This window comes from Opisthorchis viverrini (genome assembly GCF_000715545.1).
Source record: "Opisthorchis viverrini unplaced genomic scaffold opera_v5_102, whole genome shotgun sequence".
NCBI lineage: Eukaryota > Metazoa > Platyhelminthes > Trematoda > Opisthorchiida > Opisthorchiidae > Opisthorchis > Opisthorchis viverrini.
The window spans coordinates 793,198-812,808 of NW_008751761.1; the positions used below are offsets into that span (position 1 = coordinate 793,198).

At 45.5% G+C, this 19,611-nt stretch overlaps 1 protein-coding gene across 1 annotated transcript in view; it reads right to left on the bottom strand.

Moving 5' to 3' along the window:
- Positions 1 to 616: 616 nt before the first annotated feature.
- The window catches only part of T265_05531 (hypothetical protein), a gene marked incomplete at both ends in the record, with an annotated part of 28,057 nt that continues 9,062 nt past the window's right edge, over positions 617 to 19,611 (bottom strand). Inside the window, 8 exons of the mRNA XM_009170565.1 lie at positions 617 to 1,352; positions 4,614 to 5,678; positions 8,876 to 9,083; positions 10,504 to 10,952; positions 11,008 to 11,273; positions 14,891 to 15,092; positions 15,193 to 15,353; positions 17,480 to 17,663. Coding sequence (XP_009168829.1) covers positions 780 to 1,352; positions 4,614 to 5,678; positions 8,876 to 9,083; positions 10,504 to 10,952; positions 11,008 to 11,273; positions 14,891 to 15,092; positions 15,193 to 15,353; positions 17,480 to 17,663 — 3,108 coding nt within the window. The remainder of the gene's footprint in view (positions 1,353 to 4,613; positions 5,679 to 8,875; positions 9,084 to 10,503; positions 10,953 to 11,007; positions 11,274 to 14,890; positions 15,093 to 15,192; positions 15,354 to 17,479; positions 17,664 to 19,611) is intronic.

The following is a 19,611-nucleotide window of genomic DNA, read 5'->3' on the forward strand; positions in this document are numbered from 1 at the left end:
ACCGTAGTGTGGAGTAAGGTTATACACCACCGCTACATCACACCGTCTGCTGTATCTGAAAGTGCACTTGGATGCTTGCACACCACAGAAACAAGTCCGGGACGTAATGGGTTTGTCGTGTCCCCATGGGAAAATCCACCTGTCTGTGGTTATCACCTCTATAGATGATGTGTTGTTTATTTGTAACAGTGTCCCCAACCCCACATTTCACTTACACAAACGGGCTTGATCGAGTGAGAACAGCTGATGAATCGAACAGATCAATATGAAGAAAAATTTGACGGATGGGGTTCTGTTAAAAGTGTTCGTTTCGTTTGGGAGTGGCATTAGAGAACCGTAGGGGGGGGGGCATTCTCGAGCAAGAGCCATCAATGATAATGGGTACGTCACTAGACAAAACCTCCACGGAAAAAACTCCGTGTTCGGTCGGACGGCACGGCCGCGCACACTTCACCACTAGTTGACCAATTCGTGACCCGATCTGTTTTCTCGGAGAAAAGAACTACAATAAAGTAAGCAGTTCCTAATATATATACACCTAGTGTGCTGTGTACAAATACATCTTTTAGAACTTCATAAAGAATGACAGATGCGATTCAGAGTTGCAGTTTCGAATATAGCGAATGTCGCAGAAGACGAAAGATATTCAACAGCAATATAAAACAGTCACAGTGTGCATTGCGGATTTCGACCATCAAAATGTTATCAGATCAGTATGAATGTAGTAGAATCATGTGCCGAAGCGAGATAAAATGATGCAGTCCGGATTGGATGGAGTTTCAACGTGAAAATATGCCTCGAAGAAGACTTTCACGACGCGATGGGTTCACCTTGGTAGCAGGGCACTGATTGGAAGTGCTGGTTGGAACCACTGTAGCGCCGACGGGCTTTGCAATCACCGATGGGCGTTGAAACAGATGACCAATGCTGCTCATCTTATGTTTCTTTTGTTTTTTCTGTCCTTCTCTCCTCGAAGCACCTCCGTGTGAGCTACCCAAGTGTCGGACCGCCGTGGGGATACGAAATGAACGACGAAGGTCTTCCCTGGTGGTCACACCTATGTGGCTGACTGTTTCACAAACAGCCGAGCTCCCGTCATTCGCCTGAAGCCTGTGGAAACGGTTGTCCGATGACTGAGGACAATCCAAGGTTGACACGCTGTTCCAGCTTGCCAGACTGACCATTGAACCACCAAGACGTTTACATGGAGAGGTGTCCAGTTCAGCCATGCACACTTCGTCTAAAGTGACAGTATCGAGTTCTGGAGCCTTTCGGCTGAAAAGAGGCAGCTGAGTATTTGATTGGTTGTGTAAGGCAACGCTGGGGATATTTCGGAATGACCCACTTGGAGTCTGTAAAAAGGAAGGGTGCATAGAAAGAGATGATGAAAGTGAGTATTTTTAGGAGCTGTCGATGGTTTTACGCGCATTCAGGGGTTCATCATAACATGGCTGACCTTGAAATTGGGTGTAAAAGCGGGCTTCAAACGCAACAAGCACCAAGCTAATATGTCGAAGAATAATCAACCTCGCTGTTACAACTAGTTTTGAAAAAGCGCCATTAGATGCGATCACAAGTGATGGCTAACATTGATTCCAACTTCCTTTACATGACGAAGCACATTACTCACATGATTTTGCAGTCAACCCTGAAATTTGTTTCAGACTCGCAGCTGAACTTCTTAGGGCGGGATAGCTCAGTGGCTAGGGACCCCTTAATTTGCTATTTTTGGGAACTATTCACTTTGACTGTAACGGGTTACCCCATATGCAAGTGCATGATGCGTAGCTCCTTAGGCTGCTTTTGTAGTTCGCATTAGGTCACTATGATTTCCTACACTACAAAAGCTCGGCTGTTTTAATCCTTGTGAACCTTTTAGTTAATTATTTCAAAGTATTGGTATTATTACTCATTCAAATATGTCCACCCCGACGAGCCTAAATTCGAAGACGATAGCTTGGCTTTCCGAGGTCGCTTGACAACCGAACGGCGGATTACAATATTCAACGCATTGCCGAGCTACGTAGAGTGGTCAGTACCTTTGTTTTGTTTTCTATATTTTCAGGCGCCGAATGCAAACTACACAATTCCAAACATTTGTGCGACAAATTTCTACGATAAGACAAGGGATGGTTATGAAGAAGCTCAGTATACGACGCATCAAACACACACCAACAACGGACGGTCCCACATAGTCCGAAAAAAAGTACTCCGTGCTAACGAGTTGAACATGGCCACGTTACAATCAAAATAAGGAGAAAGACCTTCGATAGAGACTATCCGTCAGTGCAACTACGGCTCTTGACAGCTGTTATACTTCGTCCAGTAACATAAGTCCGATGCTACATCACAGCACTTTAGCTGCGGCTGCGCGGATAACTATATCCATGGAACGGACCGAAGCACTTCCAAGCCGTACCGAGTCCGGCGAACACACAAACCTCTGCCTGATGAACGTCTAATTTCCAAATGTATAGCTAAATACCATCCATAGAAATTAATCAACCTAGACCAAAAATGCGGTGGATATTTGTCAACGAATCCCGTGAACCTTGACTCCATCAACCGCATGCCTTATGGCGGAAACAGGTCACTTGTGAGATTCTGAAAAGTCGCTTATAATGGTGGCGGACAAACTCATCCAGCAGACTCTTGGGATTCAGTGAAGCCATAAACGCCGGGAAACGATCACCAGTCTCATACGCACGAGCAATATTGGTCTGTAGCCCATGTTTTTTAACCCTCTGGCAGAAACCAGTGTCAGTTTCTGCTTGCCTTAATGTAAATGTTCGCATACTTTGCATTCGTGATCGAGGAAAACAGTGCGTCCTTTTACTAACTATATAACGTAGTTCTCTGGATACTGACTTAGCAAGTAGTTTGAAGAATATCAGCTTCCATTTGAGTTTTCGGTTTTCAGGAATGCTTGCGTCGAAATTTCAAGAGACCAAGATGAAATACACGTCATCTGGCTAGTTAGGAATAAGATGAACCATTCTAGGCAAAATTAAGCAAACGGGTACGCTAGGTTCATGGGAGTCCATAAAACAGAGTGCACAAAGACGGAAGCTGTAAGCACACTTAACTCATTCTAAATCAAAGTTCAATAATAACAATAATGATAATCGTTCAGCGGTAACACACTTTCGGTGCGCAGCTGCCGCGTCACCCGAAGGAAGCACGAGGGCTGAGATACTACCAGGGTGGCCAATCGGAGCAGTCGAGGTGCAGCGGTTGAGGGCGTGCGACGAACCTTACGCTCGGTAAGTTCGTGCATTATGTCGAACTCCCGAATACGCAAATCACGAGTGATTTGTCCCCATCATTAGCACGTCGTCTATTGAAAATTTGGACGCATCGGCCGAAATTATGCTTGGTTTGAACATGTAATCTCACTTTATTAAGGATGCCTTGCTTGGCTTTCGTCACGATTATTCATTTCTGGCTCTCGGAGACAAGATGGCTCAGTGGTTAGAGCGCGAATTCGCAGACCGGAAGGTTCATGGTTCGAACCCGACATCTGCATCTCGACTCACCCTGTCTACGCTTGGGTAACATGGTGGTATCCCAGTCCTCAAGCATCCTCGGCATGGCAGCTAGGTACCGAAAGGGTGCCACAGCCAAGGGATGCTTCTGAATGTTCTCTTGCCAACGGGAACACAAACGGTTTCGCTCCCAGTATGAGTATGTTGAAGTTCTCTGAGATCATCAAATAAGTGTTCAGATTTTGTTTCTGTGACAGCACAATCAACTTTTTTCAGTGGAATTTTAGAATCCCGTCCCAGTGGTAGTACTACCGACTGAATGTATTTTGAATGACTGCAGGAGGACTTTTCACAAGCTTCACCAAGTTGGACAGTTGTCATCATCATCATCATTGACAGAAACAAGATGAGAACATCGGAGTTTCACTACCGTATAAACATGACAATTTGTTTCACAAAAGCCTTAAAATGAGACAAAGAGAAAGACCTGAGGGTTAGCCATTCAAGGTGCCTACATCTCCATCACTTAATCTGAAAAACTGGATAAAAAATGATATGAACGCCATTGATATCGGTTATCCACCATATTGATCGTTCAGTGTTTCCAACCAAGTACAGGGACAGTTAAGTGGACCATGTGCGGGGAGGCGAACCGCAGCAACAGCACCCAAACCTTTCGTGGCCTCCTTGATTCCCTTCGGCTACATCAAATCCTGTCTACATGTTGGCACGGGAAGACACCGGTCGTCTCGGCAGGGGGTGGATCCGAATTTACCATGTTACCGCATCTATGTACGGACAAATTCATCTCGGTACACAAGTGATAACTTATTCAGAATGTCACAAAATACCTCTGCGTTTCAAACGAGTATTTTTCGCCTTTGAGTTATGAATGTGAGGGGCAATCATTCCAAATTTTCTACGGTCACTCATAATTTAATTTAATTTAATTTAAAAATTTAATAATTTCTACAATCCCACGCAAAACGCCGTCATAATGCCGAATTAACACCAGACTTGAAGAGTAATGGTTATACGGATAACGGCAACAAATAGGATAGAAACAACAATACGATACAACATACTGCCGCCGAAAGCACTGAAAGGACGATACCATACATAACTCACCATCATGAGCTGTCCATGAGAATTGACTGCAGTCGAAGTGGCACTGCGCACAAACAGACGGGGTTCTTCGAGACGAGGCGACTGATACTGGTTCGCAGTTGCAGCTGCAGATGAGGTCAGCAGACCGCGAGCAGGTGGAAACGGTGAGGCTGTCGTTGTCGAGGGCTCAATTTCGCGTTCTAGCTCCGTTTCCGCCAGAGGTGCTGGTCGGTTCAAACTTAGACCAGACATGCAAAGGTCACCAGTGGACGCCAGTGTCGAAGGAGAGGCAAGCACTGTGTTGCAAATACTAGCGTCAACACTGGCACTGCGGTTGAGTATACCTGGTGAGGCGAGTGATGAGGCTCCAGCCCGATTGGGACCACGGTGTCCGTGCCTGGCGAGAGAGGAGGTAAAAGAGCTAGTACTATTTCCGTGAAGCAGAGCACTACCAGCCCCTGCGATGGAACGTCGGAAGTTCTTTAATCCTGCCAGAACAGTTTGACATACACTTTTCCGTTGACCGCGAAAATCATAGTCGGAGAGGAGGACAGAAGGTCGACCGAGTGGGCCTCTGCGAGAGAGAGAATTTCGATGCGATTGTGGCTGAGAAGTGGTGCACACTGTTCTGAGGGAGCTCACGCTATCCATTGCGCTCGCAACTGAGCTTAGATCAATTGTGTGTGACCGAAGTGAGGAAGTTGATGAGAGTGCAGCTTCTGCCCGAGTCGCACCGCCAGTATGTTTGGTATAAATGGGCCAAAAGGTACCCCCTAGGTTACCGGAAGCGACAGAGGCGCAGTCGTCATCAGGATAATCGCCTGTGCATTCCTCGTCGTCATCATCATCATCAAACAATGATATGCTTCCTGTATGAGTCAATTCCTTGCGAGAGTGTTGGACCGTACTACGAGCGATCCGCATCATGTTCAGCATGGTCATAGTGACCTGCTCGGCGGTCGGTGTCGAAGGAGGTCGAAGTGTACTGCACTGACGCTTGTCTCGCAGCGGAGTACTGGCCTCCACGAAATGTGAAGAACCCGTGACCAAGGAGGCATGTTCTCCCGTAAAAGTGGCTCCCCGTTGCTGTTTAGAGGCAAAAAAGAATATTTAAATATGAATGCAAGGTGATAAGGGGAATGCAGGTGGGAAAAACAATGAATGGGACCACTGGAAACTCCGAACGGGTTAGGATATGCTGATAAGGACAATGTGCAAAAGTTCAAAGAAGCTAACTTGCACGATACAATTCCAGCTGAAGAGTCTATCAATAGACCTTCACTCGATGAGGGTCCTTGTAAATGAGTGACCGTGTTCCATCTGCCTAATAATTCCTCTCATTCCCTTAACCAGTCTGTGGTCAAGTTCATTGAGTTCTAACTCATCAGGGACGGTTTATATATCATTGATTTTCCTATACTAAGTCTGACGAAGGCCACATTGCCACGCCCCAGTACGCACACCAACAATCAGAACGATCGAACTCCTGCACAAATGTACGCCCATATTCACACTAAGACTTCGTGCATTTATTTTTGAGATTTCTATTCTTGGTGTACTTAGGTTCCCTGTGGGAAGTCTGAAACCAAATTAAACGGTCCTCTGTACTGGAGTCTCTTCTGACAAAATAACGAAGGCAATGACGTTTTAAACACACGTCTGTCTGTGACGATATTCCCAGATCTGGTAAAAATTAGGAAGTGCGCATTTTGGAATAGAAGCGTCTCTGATAGTAGCTCCTTGAGAGAAGAACAACAGTTTTTTAGAATACAAACATTCACTTTTTCCGAAATTCATCCGGCGATTTAAACTTTCACGAACCAGCAAATCATGTGCACCGATGGATCATGAGCGGACTCGATTCAGAACGAAAACATTGGAAACGCGTAACGGGGCAGTGGTGGCGTAATGGCAGTACGCTCACCTCAGGATGGCAAAGAAGATACACTGTTGACGAGCTTCGATAAGAATGAAACTCGAGTACAGTGCTTCCCATATTTCGTGTAAACTCATCGGAATAACTACTCCAGGACAGGACTGTTCAAACGGGCGATGTGAACGCGAATTCTACAAACCTCCAAACCACTTACAACTAAAAACAAGATCATTCACTGTCCTAGGTTCACAATTGAATTCCACCTCGTGAGAATTACAAGAGTGGATTATTTTATCGGGAACTTAACAAAGCAACTAAGTAATGTGGTATTGATACTAGGACCATTGGAATCAGAAGTGTCTCTTTCTCGCCAATCTGACCAAAGTGAGAGTAGCCCATAAATGTAGCAAGATATCTACACCAAATAAACGACTGAGTAAAACACGGGCTCGTACCCAATCACCTAAACATAAAAAGGTTTTCGAGCATGCTTAAAGCTATTGTTCACCTCTAAATGTCATCAAAACTAATATTACAGTCCAGTATAAGAAAATACTGGGAGCAAGAATATCCGTAACTCGACCATATCAAAACAGAACAGTCAACAAAGTGAGTATGAGTCGACCAGGTTCATGGCCCCTCATCTCGGTCCAGAAGAACGCTTAATCATGCTGGAGCGATGCACTGAAGTATACAACGCCTCCTAGAGATAGCACATTTGACTGTCCCGACAAGATGAATATCTGTCACTGCATACTAATAATGAAGGAAGGAAGCAGGATGGCTGGAACACTGTCAGGATGCTCAAGCCTAGACAAGGAAACTCTAGATTCAGAGGCCAGATTCGAACTATGGACCTTCCGGCCAGTAAATTCGCACTCTAACCACCCAGCCATCTCGCCCGTCACTGCATACTACAAAAATACGAATAGCTGCCAATATATTCAACACATTGAAATTCCTTTGAGACTTCAAAACAATGTGTATATGCTAAATTTGTCTGGTATAAGAGCGATGAACCGACAACGTAACTCCAAGGGTGGTTTATCAATAGTCAAACGCAGGTCAGTCAAATAAACAGCCCAGTAGTCAGCTGTGAAAAAATCGGATACAGTGAAAATATGGGCAAATAGTTCACAAACTAAAGGTTTACTCCTATAAGCGAGTCGAAAGTGCTACTCGATCAGGTAAGGAGACGGGTGGCGGACTTGCAAAGCACCATGAAGAGAAAACACATCGGAACTGGGAACAACGCTAGAGGTTAGCATGACGAATTGGACGGACAGGTGACGAAACTGAGAAGTAACCTTAAACATGAGCGATTTAATGACAGAACTCATGAATACAGATGTTGAACCTCCTTGTGCTGTGGATCCGTCCGATAAAAGCGAAGTTATGTTCGCGTAAGACAGCGCTGGTTAGGCTGTTGCACATGCGACGATTGGTTTCAGCGAGCCTCGAACGACCGCAGCTATAATCAGAACATCTCATGGTTGGGGACAGATTTGGAGAGTCAAAACTTACAAAATAATATGAGCTAGAAGACAGACCCTGAGGGACCACGCAAGAAGTTGTAACTGAACATCAGTTGAATGCACACCTGTACATCATGTTCACCACCCTGTTAACAATGATGTAAAGACGCTTGCTTGAGAGTAACTTGGAGCCACGCACGAGACTCACGACGCCGGCTTCCATTTCACTCTTTTATTTGGCGTGTGGATGTCAAAACTGTTGCATTGGTTAGTTTTGTGACTTCGAATTAGTTAGCCCACGAAAGCGAACAACTGAAGTCTTCCGCATCCATCTGCCTTCTTGTCTGTGAACGGACAAGGATGAGATGGCCCAAGTGGTTAGAGCGCGAATTTACTGACCGGAAGGTCCATGGTGGTTCGAACCCGACCTCTCTTGTCTGGGCTTGGACAACTTAGCAGTATCCCAGTTCTCGGGCTTCCTTCGGGTAGCACAGCAGCTAGGTACCGAAAGGGTGTTACAGCTGAACGTTTATCTATGATTTATCTCATTGTCTGTGAACAGTACTCAGGACTATTAAAGCGATCACCTCTTTTTAATAACCGTCTGAACTACGCATTACTGAAGGTTTTTGTTGTGGGGACACTACCAGTGTGTATATATTCATTTTGTCGGTTCAACAAATCGACGAGGAACAGAATTCAGCAAATTGTCCGCCGGGACTAAAGCTTTTGTGTTGCTACCTGATTAAGAATTCCTGACAGGACAGGACTTGCACGGTGCAAACATGGGTTACACGGTTTGAGTCTTCTGAGTCATCGCTGTTCACGAGGGGCAATGCACAAGGTGAGAACTGCTCAAACGATAGTGATGCAGGTTCAAATAACCTAGGAATATGAGAGACGAGATGCGGCAAACGGCAGAAGCAACTCACCCCAAGAAGACTACCGAGAACGGATCGCCGGGGACTTGATATTGGATAATGTTGCAGGCTCGTTGCATCATCTGTGTTGTGGTTCTGCTGTGGCACACTGCCGGGCGTATGCAATACACTACCGCCGGTGGGTCGTTGCTGCTTACCGGGAGCAAGCGGTCGTCGGGGCGTCTTAATCGATATGTTCCGCGTTAGCTGGCGACCGAACCTATGGAAGAACATTTGGAACAGCATACATTAAACACGATCGGTAAAGTACGTGTCATTCAGTGAGAGGATCAATCACTTAGCTATCCATCAGACGATGTGAGAACTCAATAACTAAATATGTACCAGATGTGTGAACAAAACTAACCTGGCCTCGGTCCTTTTGCTTCGTACTAGACCAGTTGAGTGTTACCGGAGAATTTACCGATTCACCAGTCCCCTTCCACCTTGGTTGTAAAACCAATGAGTCTGTGATATTGTTTCGGATTAGCTATGATGGCAACTTGCCAATTCGTTTAAGCGGATAATCGTGTCGATGTCGGCACCGTTCCAGGACAACAATGCTCTTGGTTGACCAGAAGAAGAGCATCCAGTTGCGTCCACAGACTGACAGCACGTTTTAAGACCCACACTATTGAGTTGTATTTCATACAGTGTATCCCGCACGTGTAAAGAGCTTGAGCTAATATGGGAAGTTAGACGAGCTTAGAAACACTGATCAACTAGTCGAACACACTCATTTGCATGCCGACTTGGGTTTCACTGGAGACCCAGCGTGTTGCGCCTATACTGTTCAACTAGCTTTCATCTCAGATTTGGAAAATCGGTGCAGTAAAACTCTGGTAGAGACCATCACAGTACCTCTCTGTCGACAAGCAACACTGTTGTGAATAAAAGGGAGATGGAAGAGAGGTGGTGCTAGTTCACCACAAGCACCTAAACGTGTCAACACCTTCAGAAACTCGTTCACACAATTAGAATGGAGACTGACAGAGCGCGTGGTTCGAACCCGGACTCTGTAACTCAACTTCCCCTGTCTAGGCTTGGGCAACCTGGCAGTAGCACATCCTTCTTGCTTCCTTCAGGACCGAAAGGATGCTATAGCTGAACGCTCATTATTTTTATTATCTCATCTGTAATTTAAACTTCCCCTTCTAGGCTTGGGCAACCTGGCAGTAGCACATCCTTCTTGCTTCCTTCAGGACCGAAAGGATGCTATAGCTGAACGCTCATTATTTTTATTATCTCATCTGTAATTTAAGTGGTTTCTTGGCGCTATATTCAGTCCACATGCAAGTACACTGCTCTACTGATCGACCAACCATAGCCGAAGGTTCTGGCTCGACTTTCTTGATTTTACTGACGTATATATTGCGCGATTATCCCAGTAAGGATGCAGCAGTAACGGTAAAGTGTTCTCCGAGTTTTTGGCAGTTAGGCACCAAAAGGGTGCTACGGCTGAATGACGACAAAAAATCAGGATAGCGCTTAGTATCGGTACACACCACAGATTACATTAACCTTGCGCGGCAATCCACTCTGTCCCGCCACGAAACCTCACTGTACAGACAAGATATCAGTCGGCCGAAGTCGGTAACAAGGTGAACAACCGTTTGGCTAAAAAGAAACAGGAGACTAACTTTTTTGACTTCATTGCTGCTGCCGTGGCGTTGAATACCTGTTCTAGATCGAAACCTAGCAACTCCTCCGGCTGTACATCCACTAGCAATTCCTCAGGACTGTTGGCCAAACAGGACACCTGGATGATGTGATGGCACAGCTGGTTGAGAAACTTGCGCTTCGCTTCACTGACACAGGCTTGCAAGGTGGCGACGTGAGAGCTGCTCGAGGCAGGCGTTGTGCATCCCAAGCTTTCTGTTCGCACCAGAGTTCCTGTTAAGGACGCGGAGGCAGCAGCGGCGACCGCGGACTCCACTGGTTCTGGGCATCGACCAGTGGCCACAGCAGTAGTTGCGGCGAAACTGGCGGCGAGGCAATAGGCATAGACTCGATCGTCCATTTCGGAGCTGGAACGAACAACTAAGCCAAAAGCCGCGCGATCTGGAGAGGCCGTATCAAAACTGACAACCTAGAAAGTTGGAAAATAAAGTTAGATTGGACTGAAGTAGAGACAAAAGACTTACACGTTTGATTTCTTGCAATTTCAAAAGCTGTAGGTGCTTATAATGACACCGTTGTTTGCCTTCCACCATCCCGAAGTTCACTATACTCGCACCGGAAGCACCCGAGCCAGTTCTTGTGACAGTCACCGTGTGATCGGATCCCGCGCTAGCAGTCACTCCAGCGGCATTGCTTTCTGACTGCAGACTGGCGTTTGTGGATGGGCAGACACCAGGGGTCACATTGAGGTTTCGGTTAGTTGAATCGGTACACACCTCACCACCCTCACCTGACAAAACAGTGAACGGAAAATTGATGGAAACATTGAAAGAGTACAGGCAACACGAAGAGGGCGAGTGAAAAACAGTTTGAGGTGGTCGGACATACCTTCAGATGCATGGAAGTGCCTACATCAATAAACTCATCAGTTAACAATGAAATGCCCTGCGCTCCAATTTCGACCCTTGTGGATAGCTTTCACATTTGGTCTCTATTTTCCCGTCTTGACATGCTTATAGTGTCCGTGAGCATCTGTGATAACGTTTCGACACACCGATGAGAGGCGCAAATGAAGGTGAATTTAAGGTGCGTTGTGCCCTACGTAATTCCAGTCCAAAACCAAATGAACATACCCAATTAGCACAGAACATCGATTTCCCGTACAATCATAGTCGTGAAGTTACGATAGCGTGGTAACCGCAGACTACGTTCATATTAACAATAACAGCGTTTTTGTGTCGCGCCCAAACGTTTCTCATTGATGTCTGGCAAACCATACAACTTTCGCTTTTATTAACAATATAATAATAAGAAGAATGAACACACAGCTGTAATACCCTTTCGGTGCCTAGCTGCCATCTGAAGGAAGAGGAGGGCTGGGATAACGCCCGGGTGCCCAAGCATAGATAGAAGTTGAGAGGCATGGGTTCGAACCACGGATCTTCCGGTCAGTGGATTCGCGCCCTAACCACTGAGCCACCTCATTCCAACCAACCAATCATAATAATTCACTATTATTATATTGGTTGTTGCCAGGCGGAATTTCACACGGATCCCGCTATACCACACGTCTTTAGGCACTGCTACGGCCGATAAGCCTGGCCCGCACGAGATTGGCCAAGAATTCGGGACGCTTGCCGGTCCGGCATCAAGACGAGATATGATTGGTCAACAATCTGGACCCAACAGCCAATCATGACCCAGTATTGGCCAAATGCCGGTTGCCAATGGCGCATACAGAACGCGTCAGAACTTCCAGAAGGTTATAACCGCTTACGCTGACTTCGTTTTGGGCATTAATAGACCTTGTGCACCTTTGGTGGTTGTTTTGACGTGAACGCTAGCTTGGGAGGCTCAGACCGAGAACTAAGGTGAGGAAAATACCGTTACTACAGTTGTCAAGGCACATGATAATACCTAGTATATAATGAAGTTGTTCTATAACTAAATCCACATCATCTCCTTCCTGCTCGATCCTAGCAAAGTAGTGAACTATTCTCACGCTTTTAGAGTTCGTGTGGAGTCAGTTTACACGATTACCCTCGAATCTGAACTGGCCTATTAAAGTGTGTTTCCGGCTGCTCCGCCAGCGGACGTGTTTGGTTTAGCTCTGTAACAGTGACAACACAGCCGAACCGGCTGGTTCCAATTCTGTTGTACCAGTAAACTTCATCACTGAATCACTGTTTCAGTGCGCAATAGGCCTGCTTTCCAGGGGGCGATGACATAAAATGCTAATGAAAACATTCTGGATTTTCCAGATACGATTGGCTGCCGTATGGTCGACACGCATAGCAACTTGAGAACCTTCCTCGAGCAAAAGATCCTTGCGTTGCGTACTATCGATTGGCATCAAGGTTAACTGCGGCCTGCCAGGGAGGATCACCCGACGTTCTAATTGAAGGCATGATTATCGACCACCAGTTGGACTAAACAGCGGTATACCATCTGGATCAGCCCACCTGAATTCGGACAAGATCAAATGCTGACATACAGGCCTGACAAACCACAAGATTTACGGGAAAATGAGACGATTGGAGAAGGTTATCTATTTATTTTTCACTGATCCGGTAGAGGTGCAAGTAAACGAAAGATTTCCGACAAAAAAGAAAAGAACATTTCTATGCGCTGCCTTATAGTAATTGACACCGACAAAAAGAAAAGAACATTTCTATGCGCTGCCTTATAGTAATTGACAATGGCCTCAAAGCCATGGCTCGAAATGGATGTTAACGCGCGACACAGTGTGAAAATATACAAAAAGCGAAAAGGTCCCCAGATAAATTGTGACTATGTTTCAGCGGAAATTAACCGGATCACGAATCACATCATCCCAAATTATGAACACAGTAGTTTGATATGGAAAAGCTTGATTTGGATGGCTATGGTTAATGTGAAAAAGAAAAACCTGAACTTCGGCATCCGAGTTCGGAGTAATGGCTCTGTGATGGATTGATTTATGATTTTCACATGCAAGGAAACTTACAAGGGCGATTCTGAGGAAAAAAGCAGGCGACTGATTCATACATCAGGACACTGATCAACTTCAATTCTGGAAAACTGGTCATGATCTTCCATGAACTTTCGGACTCTACCAAACTGTAATCATTGCTTTGTAACACCAACATACCGTGGAATGGCCCGCTCGCAGTTTCGATGTCAACCAATGAGAGAGGTTCGAACATATTATCGTGCCTTTCATGTACCGCATCAATCAGTATTCATTATCTTTTACGAATGTGTCAAAATCGATCAGAACCATGCCCCAAAATGTGAAACTAAAAATAATCGACCAAGATCACTGAATGATTTTTACCATGCGTTGTTTGAATCGCCAGGATATTTCTCACAGCATTTCACATCGCTTGGGCACAGTACCCATGATATACTAGTCCAAATAAATCCAGCTCGAGCTGAAAGTGTAGTGGATTCACGCAACAATGCTCCAAGGATGCGTATCCAAAAAGTTCGAGAAAAAATGGTCCGTTACTAATCGCAATTTAAGCTCCCTTTTTTGCAAATTCCACATTGAACGTCAAAGGTTTTGGACAAATATCAAACAATCTCGTGGATTCGCAAGCCAGCGAGTGTTCACTTGGACTCGTACGTTTCAGTCCCTCCCTCTCAACCACTTCTCTGTTGTCCTACTAAAACTGCCTTTGGCTGCATAACAGATGAGGTTGGATGGCAAAACCCTGTAATAAAGTCCACGTAAATGTAGATTTTATGAAGGATAGAGATTAGTTTGAGTGACCACATGCATAGACATCGCGAAGAGGACATATCACATTTTACGCCACCGACTGGCAACATTGTACACAGTTTAAAAACTACCGTTCAGACGCCACCGACTGGTAATATTGTACACAGTTTAAAAACTACCGTTCAGCTAAAGCACCCTTTCATGGAAGACCTGCCACACCACCAGAAGAAGGCACGAGGGCTGAGGTTGTCCAAACCTAGACATGAGCAGTCGGGATGCCCAGGATGGGTTCGAACCACAGACCTGCGGGTCCGTCGGTTCTTGCCTTAAGCACTGAGTTCGTCTAGAAACCATACGCAGTAATGAAACATGTAACCGTAGAGAAACGTATAACCAAACACCCCAGCTAGTTATCTGGAACATGATAAAAAAAAGTTGCAAAAAAGACGTGAGGAATATCGGTGAAGGGTTATTTCGCCACCACCACAACCTACAATGTGGCGATAGTCAATGACCTAGGCCTGGTTCGCATGAAACTTCTACTGTGTTGAAAGCAAAACACGGCCACAGTGAATAGTGAGACTTAATGAGTAATAGACAACCTGCGGAAAAAACCAACAAACTGGTCAAATTGGGATGGACGCCAGGGGGTGAAACAGAGAGTACGGAACACAAAGGATCTGTTCATATCCAAGTTGACTTACCATGAACAACCGCCAGAGCCGCTCGGATCGCGTGAGCCAATGGCTCACCCGTGTGGCGTTTCCGTGGTCGTGCGACCTCGAGACTGTCCGTAAGAAGGAAAAGGGTTACGGGCTCGCAGGTTGTGTTTCCTGAAGCACTGGTCCCTAACTCGAACACGTCCAGACGGGATATAAGGCTGCGAGAGGAGGACAACATTTCAGGCTGCAATGAAGAGAACAGAGAAGGGTGGCTTGAGAATGGTTGCTCACTATTTACTTGAACATCATGCGTTCTCAACCAATGTGCCGAATCATCAACCTACCGGAGCCCCGCTGATTTCATGATAGAGCGATAATAATGAAAGACGTTCCTCGTTCTTTCGAAGGCGCTCGTTGATTTTCAGTAGTAATTCATTCAGACCTTTGGCGAACTGAGTAACGCCCGCGTTGTCAGGGTGAGAACCAGGAGTGAATTTGGATATGCCTGAAACGACATCGTCGAGAAAAGCGAATAAGTATGCAGACCATGAAGATGACTTACGACGGGACTAAGCAATTTCGCCTTCAACCACTTCCGTGATATTCGGTTTTTCCAAGTCTCCATAAGGATAAACTTGGAAAGTATTATTAACGGGTGGGCTGTGGTCCGTACTAGATTTGATTGTTGCGTTCAAAAATTAATCGTCCAGCCAAAATTGAGGTAAACATAACGAATACGCTTCAGGTCACACTAAGCGCAATTTAAACCAGTTCAATTTATCAGCTATAAGCCGTATATCATAGGAACATTGGTTCCGGCTGCTACAGTTTTGGTCACCGGAAAACGTACAACCAAGCTTCGGAGGCGAAGGTGTGTTCAATTTGAAGGCAATAGCTTTGATGCAAGAGCACCACTGACTACACTAAGCGTACACTAAGCGCTTTTAGATTCCGTTTCAGCGGATGCCCTGATTACGGATGCCCCGATTTACGGCTACCAAGGATCTCATTCATCCTCAAGCGCCACATTGCAGGGATTAACCTAAAAAATGACTTCAAAAATAATTATTTCAAAAACACACTGAAGAGAGATTTCTACTTTGTACAGAAGGAAAAGAACATACACAGTACGAGTAAGCATTTGACTTCCGTTGAAGCTCAACCTCTTTTTACTTGGTTTAGAGTGACCACTCCGGAATTTTCAGCGATATGCACAAACGATGTGCGGTTTGCATTTGATTGTCAGTTTTACAAACACAAAGGCACCGCAACAAACGACCTCTTAAGCGCCACTCCGGAAGACATTTTGGTGTCGAAAATGGAGAGCAGGATGACACGTATAACTTATATTATTAAGGGTGCTGCGGCACGACAAATTTATCTTTAAACATTCCAAGCGTACAGAATACTTACCGAATAGTTGGATGAGTTAAAATATGATATCGGTATTCTATCGGACGAGTCATGTCCTAATTAAGACACTAGCTATAATACCTTCCCGGTGCCTAGCTGCCATGCAATCCGAAGGAATCACAGGACTGAGATACGGCCAGGTTGTCCAAGCCTAGACAGCAGCAGACGAGATGCAGAGCTCGCGTTCGAGATACGGACCATCCGGTCAGCTAATTCGCACCATAACCACTGGGTTATCTCGAGCTCACTTGTTCTAAATTGCGTCCCGGTTATACCAGAGATATCATTTGTACGAAATTCGAAATACTGTTCGCTTGGCAGGCCCATCTTGCCGCAACAGTCAGTTCAGTCGGCATGAAATCCAGAAGGAATAGTCATATTTTTCTTTGCCAAACAGAGGAAACATAAGCACCTGGCAAGAAGAGCAAGCATGGGATATCCTGTGATTTAGTCGATACAGAGCGCCAACATCAAATGCCGCTGCGTCGAAGAGACCCTCCGTAGCACTTTGATGAAGTGGACGGTTAGAAGTTGCGATTAAGTTGGCAGGTTTAGAAACAGAACATATCAGGTGGACAAGGGAGTGTAAATGAAAATTGCTTTGGGTAGTAGGAGTTCAGGACTTCTCCGAATGATATTGAAACGTATCTGGTATGATCTTCTTCAGACCTGGTGGCATACAGTGAATCTGGTGAGGTCACTGAAGTAACTGAAGTAATGATATCTTTCGGCTAAGGGTACCGTCAATAAAGTGAACGAGGAGTGAGACGGTGAGAAATATAAAGACGCCACAACCAAACGAAGTACAGAAGATGGATGCGGGATATGCCTCCATGAAGGCATGGTTTTCAAGAAAGCAACGCCAGGCTACTCGAAAAAGTCTATTCCGAAACAGGTGCAGACACCAAGTTCTGTGTCGAATATTCTCATCCACCGAAAATGTACCGAAATTGCACGGCACATCTCTTTTCGGACGGTGAGGGTTCAATAATGGTTTCGAGAAGATTGACTAACATACCGTTGTACCAAACACTTCCCCCCAAAGGAGATAATGTCTTTGAGATTCATTCGCCGGGGTCAGTGTGCCTACTGGATTGCTGTTTCCGGAAGTGCGTTCGGTATCTGTAGCAGTGGCACTTTTCGCGACGCTGACTACTTACCATGTAATAAGTAGCATAAATTTATAGAAAAACCAGATGAGATAAAGAGGTGACCTACCATCCAGAAGTAAGGCAATCGATGGCAGTCGTTGGACCGGTCGCACTAACAGAGCAGTCAAGCTCTGTCGCCCAGATTCCTTTCGTCGCTCAACTTGACGGAGGAAGGCTAGGAATCGGGGGAACTGTTCGCCAAGTCGGTGAATGTGCGGAGGACTGTAGAATTGCATATAGTTGCCATAAGCCTGTGGGGAAAAGAGCAGTGATTTGTGTAGAAAATTTGGGTTTCACTATCTCTCGAAATGTAGAGTTGCAAGAGGACTTCAGTTTCATGTTCTTGAATCGACGAGCTGATACTTCCCCAGACATACGGAGAACTGAACGACGGGCAATGTAAGGGATCACGATCAGCTGAGATACGCTGCAGTTTGCCAATCTTTAGTGAAAGATCGAGATGACAAACGTTTGCTCAGCAAACAAACTACCACTAACTCCCTAATGGCCCCGTATGCTGTTGCATAGTGAGCATTGGGTTGGAAATTTTTCTGGTTCGGAACAAAACTAGACTGGTTAACCAAACAGGCATGTGGCGCTATTGTTCTGACAATGGTGCCACCTCAAAGGAGATAACAGCGCTGATGTATGTGTGAGTGGGAACAGATTCTATTCAGGCTACGCTCAGTCTCGGCTATGAACCAAAGGTCGAAGACATCTCGATTTCACTGAGTATAATGATTAAAGATGATGGATATCACTGTCAGATGGAAGTAACCCACCTGTCGGCTGAAAACACACCTTTCCGACAAGAATAACAGTCGAATCACAAGCAGTTCACACTGACCTGAGCCTACTGTCTATGAATCGTTAAGATGTCAGAAACTGTTAGGAGTGTCAGATTCTTGAAAATAATCCCAGGATGCCCGAATTTTTCTGAGACCCTCGAATTCCACCAAAAGCCGTCCAGCAAATGGGCGAGAAAAGAAGCTTCCGATTGGACGCTCAAACAGTTAATCGATTTATCTACGGCCGGCGATGTGTTCAGGCATGTCACAGAGGAAACGGCCAGCGATACCGCGATGTTTCTTGTTTTTTGCACTCGTTTGTTCGTAATAAAGCTGTTGTATTCCTTGTTGGCGAGTCAGATTCCAACACTAAGGTACTGGAGCGGGGACAGTCAGTTACAACAGAAACACCATCCGTAAAGAGATCAACGACGTAATGAATTTATGTAATTCGAAACAAAAGAAGAATTCTTATCGAGTCATGGAACATGTGCTATCAGTTTCAGCATAACGACATCATGGTTCACGAGGCACGGTTAGGCTATCGCTCTGCACTAACGTCTGAAATATCCAGTCGGGGTTACGCACTGTGGTGTGAACGTACCTTTTTTGAACTCAGAGGACACTGTCTGTAGCAACTGATTCGTCTGCAAGACGTGCTGTTTGAATGCTTTTCAGTTTCTGGGACCTCGTACGGGATTAAGAAAGCGGATTTCACATCTACCCGGTGTTTGGTTTCAAACGAAAGAGACACAGAGCTTGAAGCAGTCTGTTCAAGTCAGGCCGGACAGCGCTGTCGAGGACGTTCTGCAAAACGTCTAGTTCTCCGACCAACACGCCACCGAACAGTAGGTGAAGGAGCACACAGATTAGTCTAGCAGAAGGATTTTACCCTTTCAGGTTGGGACTGACCATGATTTTTTGTTGAAACTGACTCCTTCGAGTCAGTGTAGCGAACATTTTAGAGCATGGTTCACTTGACCTATTAGAGGGGGTCATATGAATGTACGTCTCCTTACGATAACCGGGGTCATTTGATCTGTCGGTTATGTTTTTCTCAATGGAACTCAAGGCGGAATCCGTCTTATTAGAATAAAACGTGTTGACAATAAACCCCAGTTCACTCTATACAGCATCATTCGAACGTACCATTCTTGCTCCCACGGGCAGAAACCAGGTAAACTGCGATTCTGCCGTTGAGGTGCACAGCCATGGAATTTTGCGTACTGCGAAAGATTTTGTTTGCAAATACATGTTGCTCATCAGTGTAAATAAAGTAGTCGAATAAAGTGAGTTGACGTGAATGGATGAGGAACTGAAAGAGGCATGATCCTCCATTTGGTTAAAAAACCTAGTATGTTAAGGTGAACACGCCCAAACGGAGAATTCGCAAATTGGGTATCGGCCGACG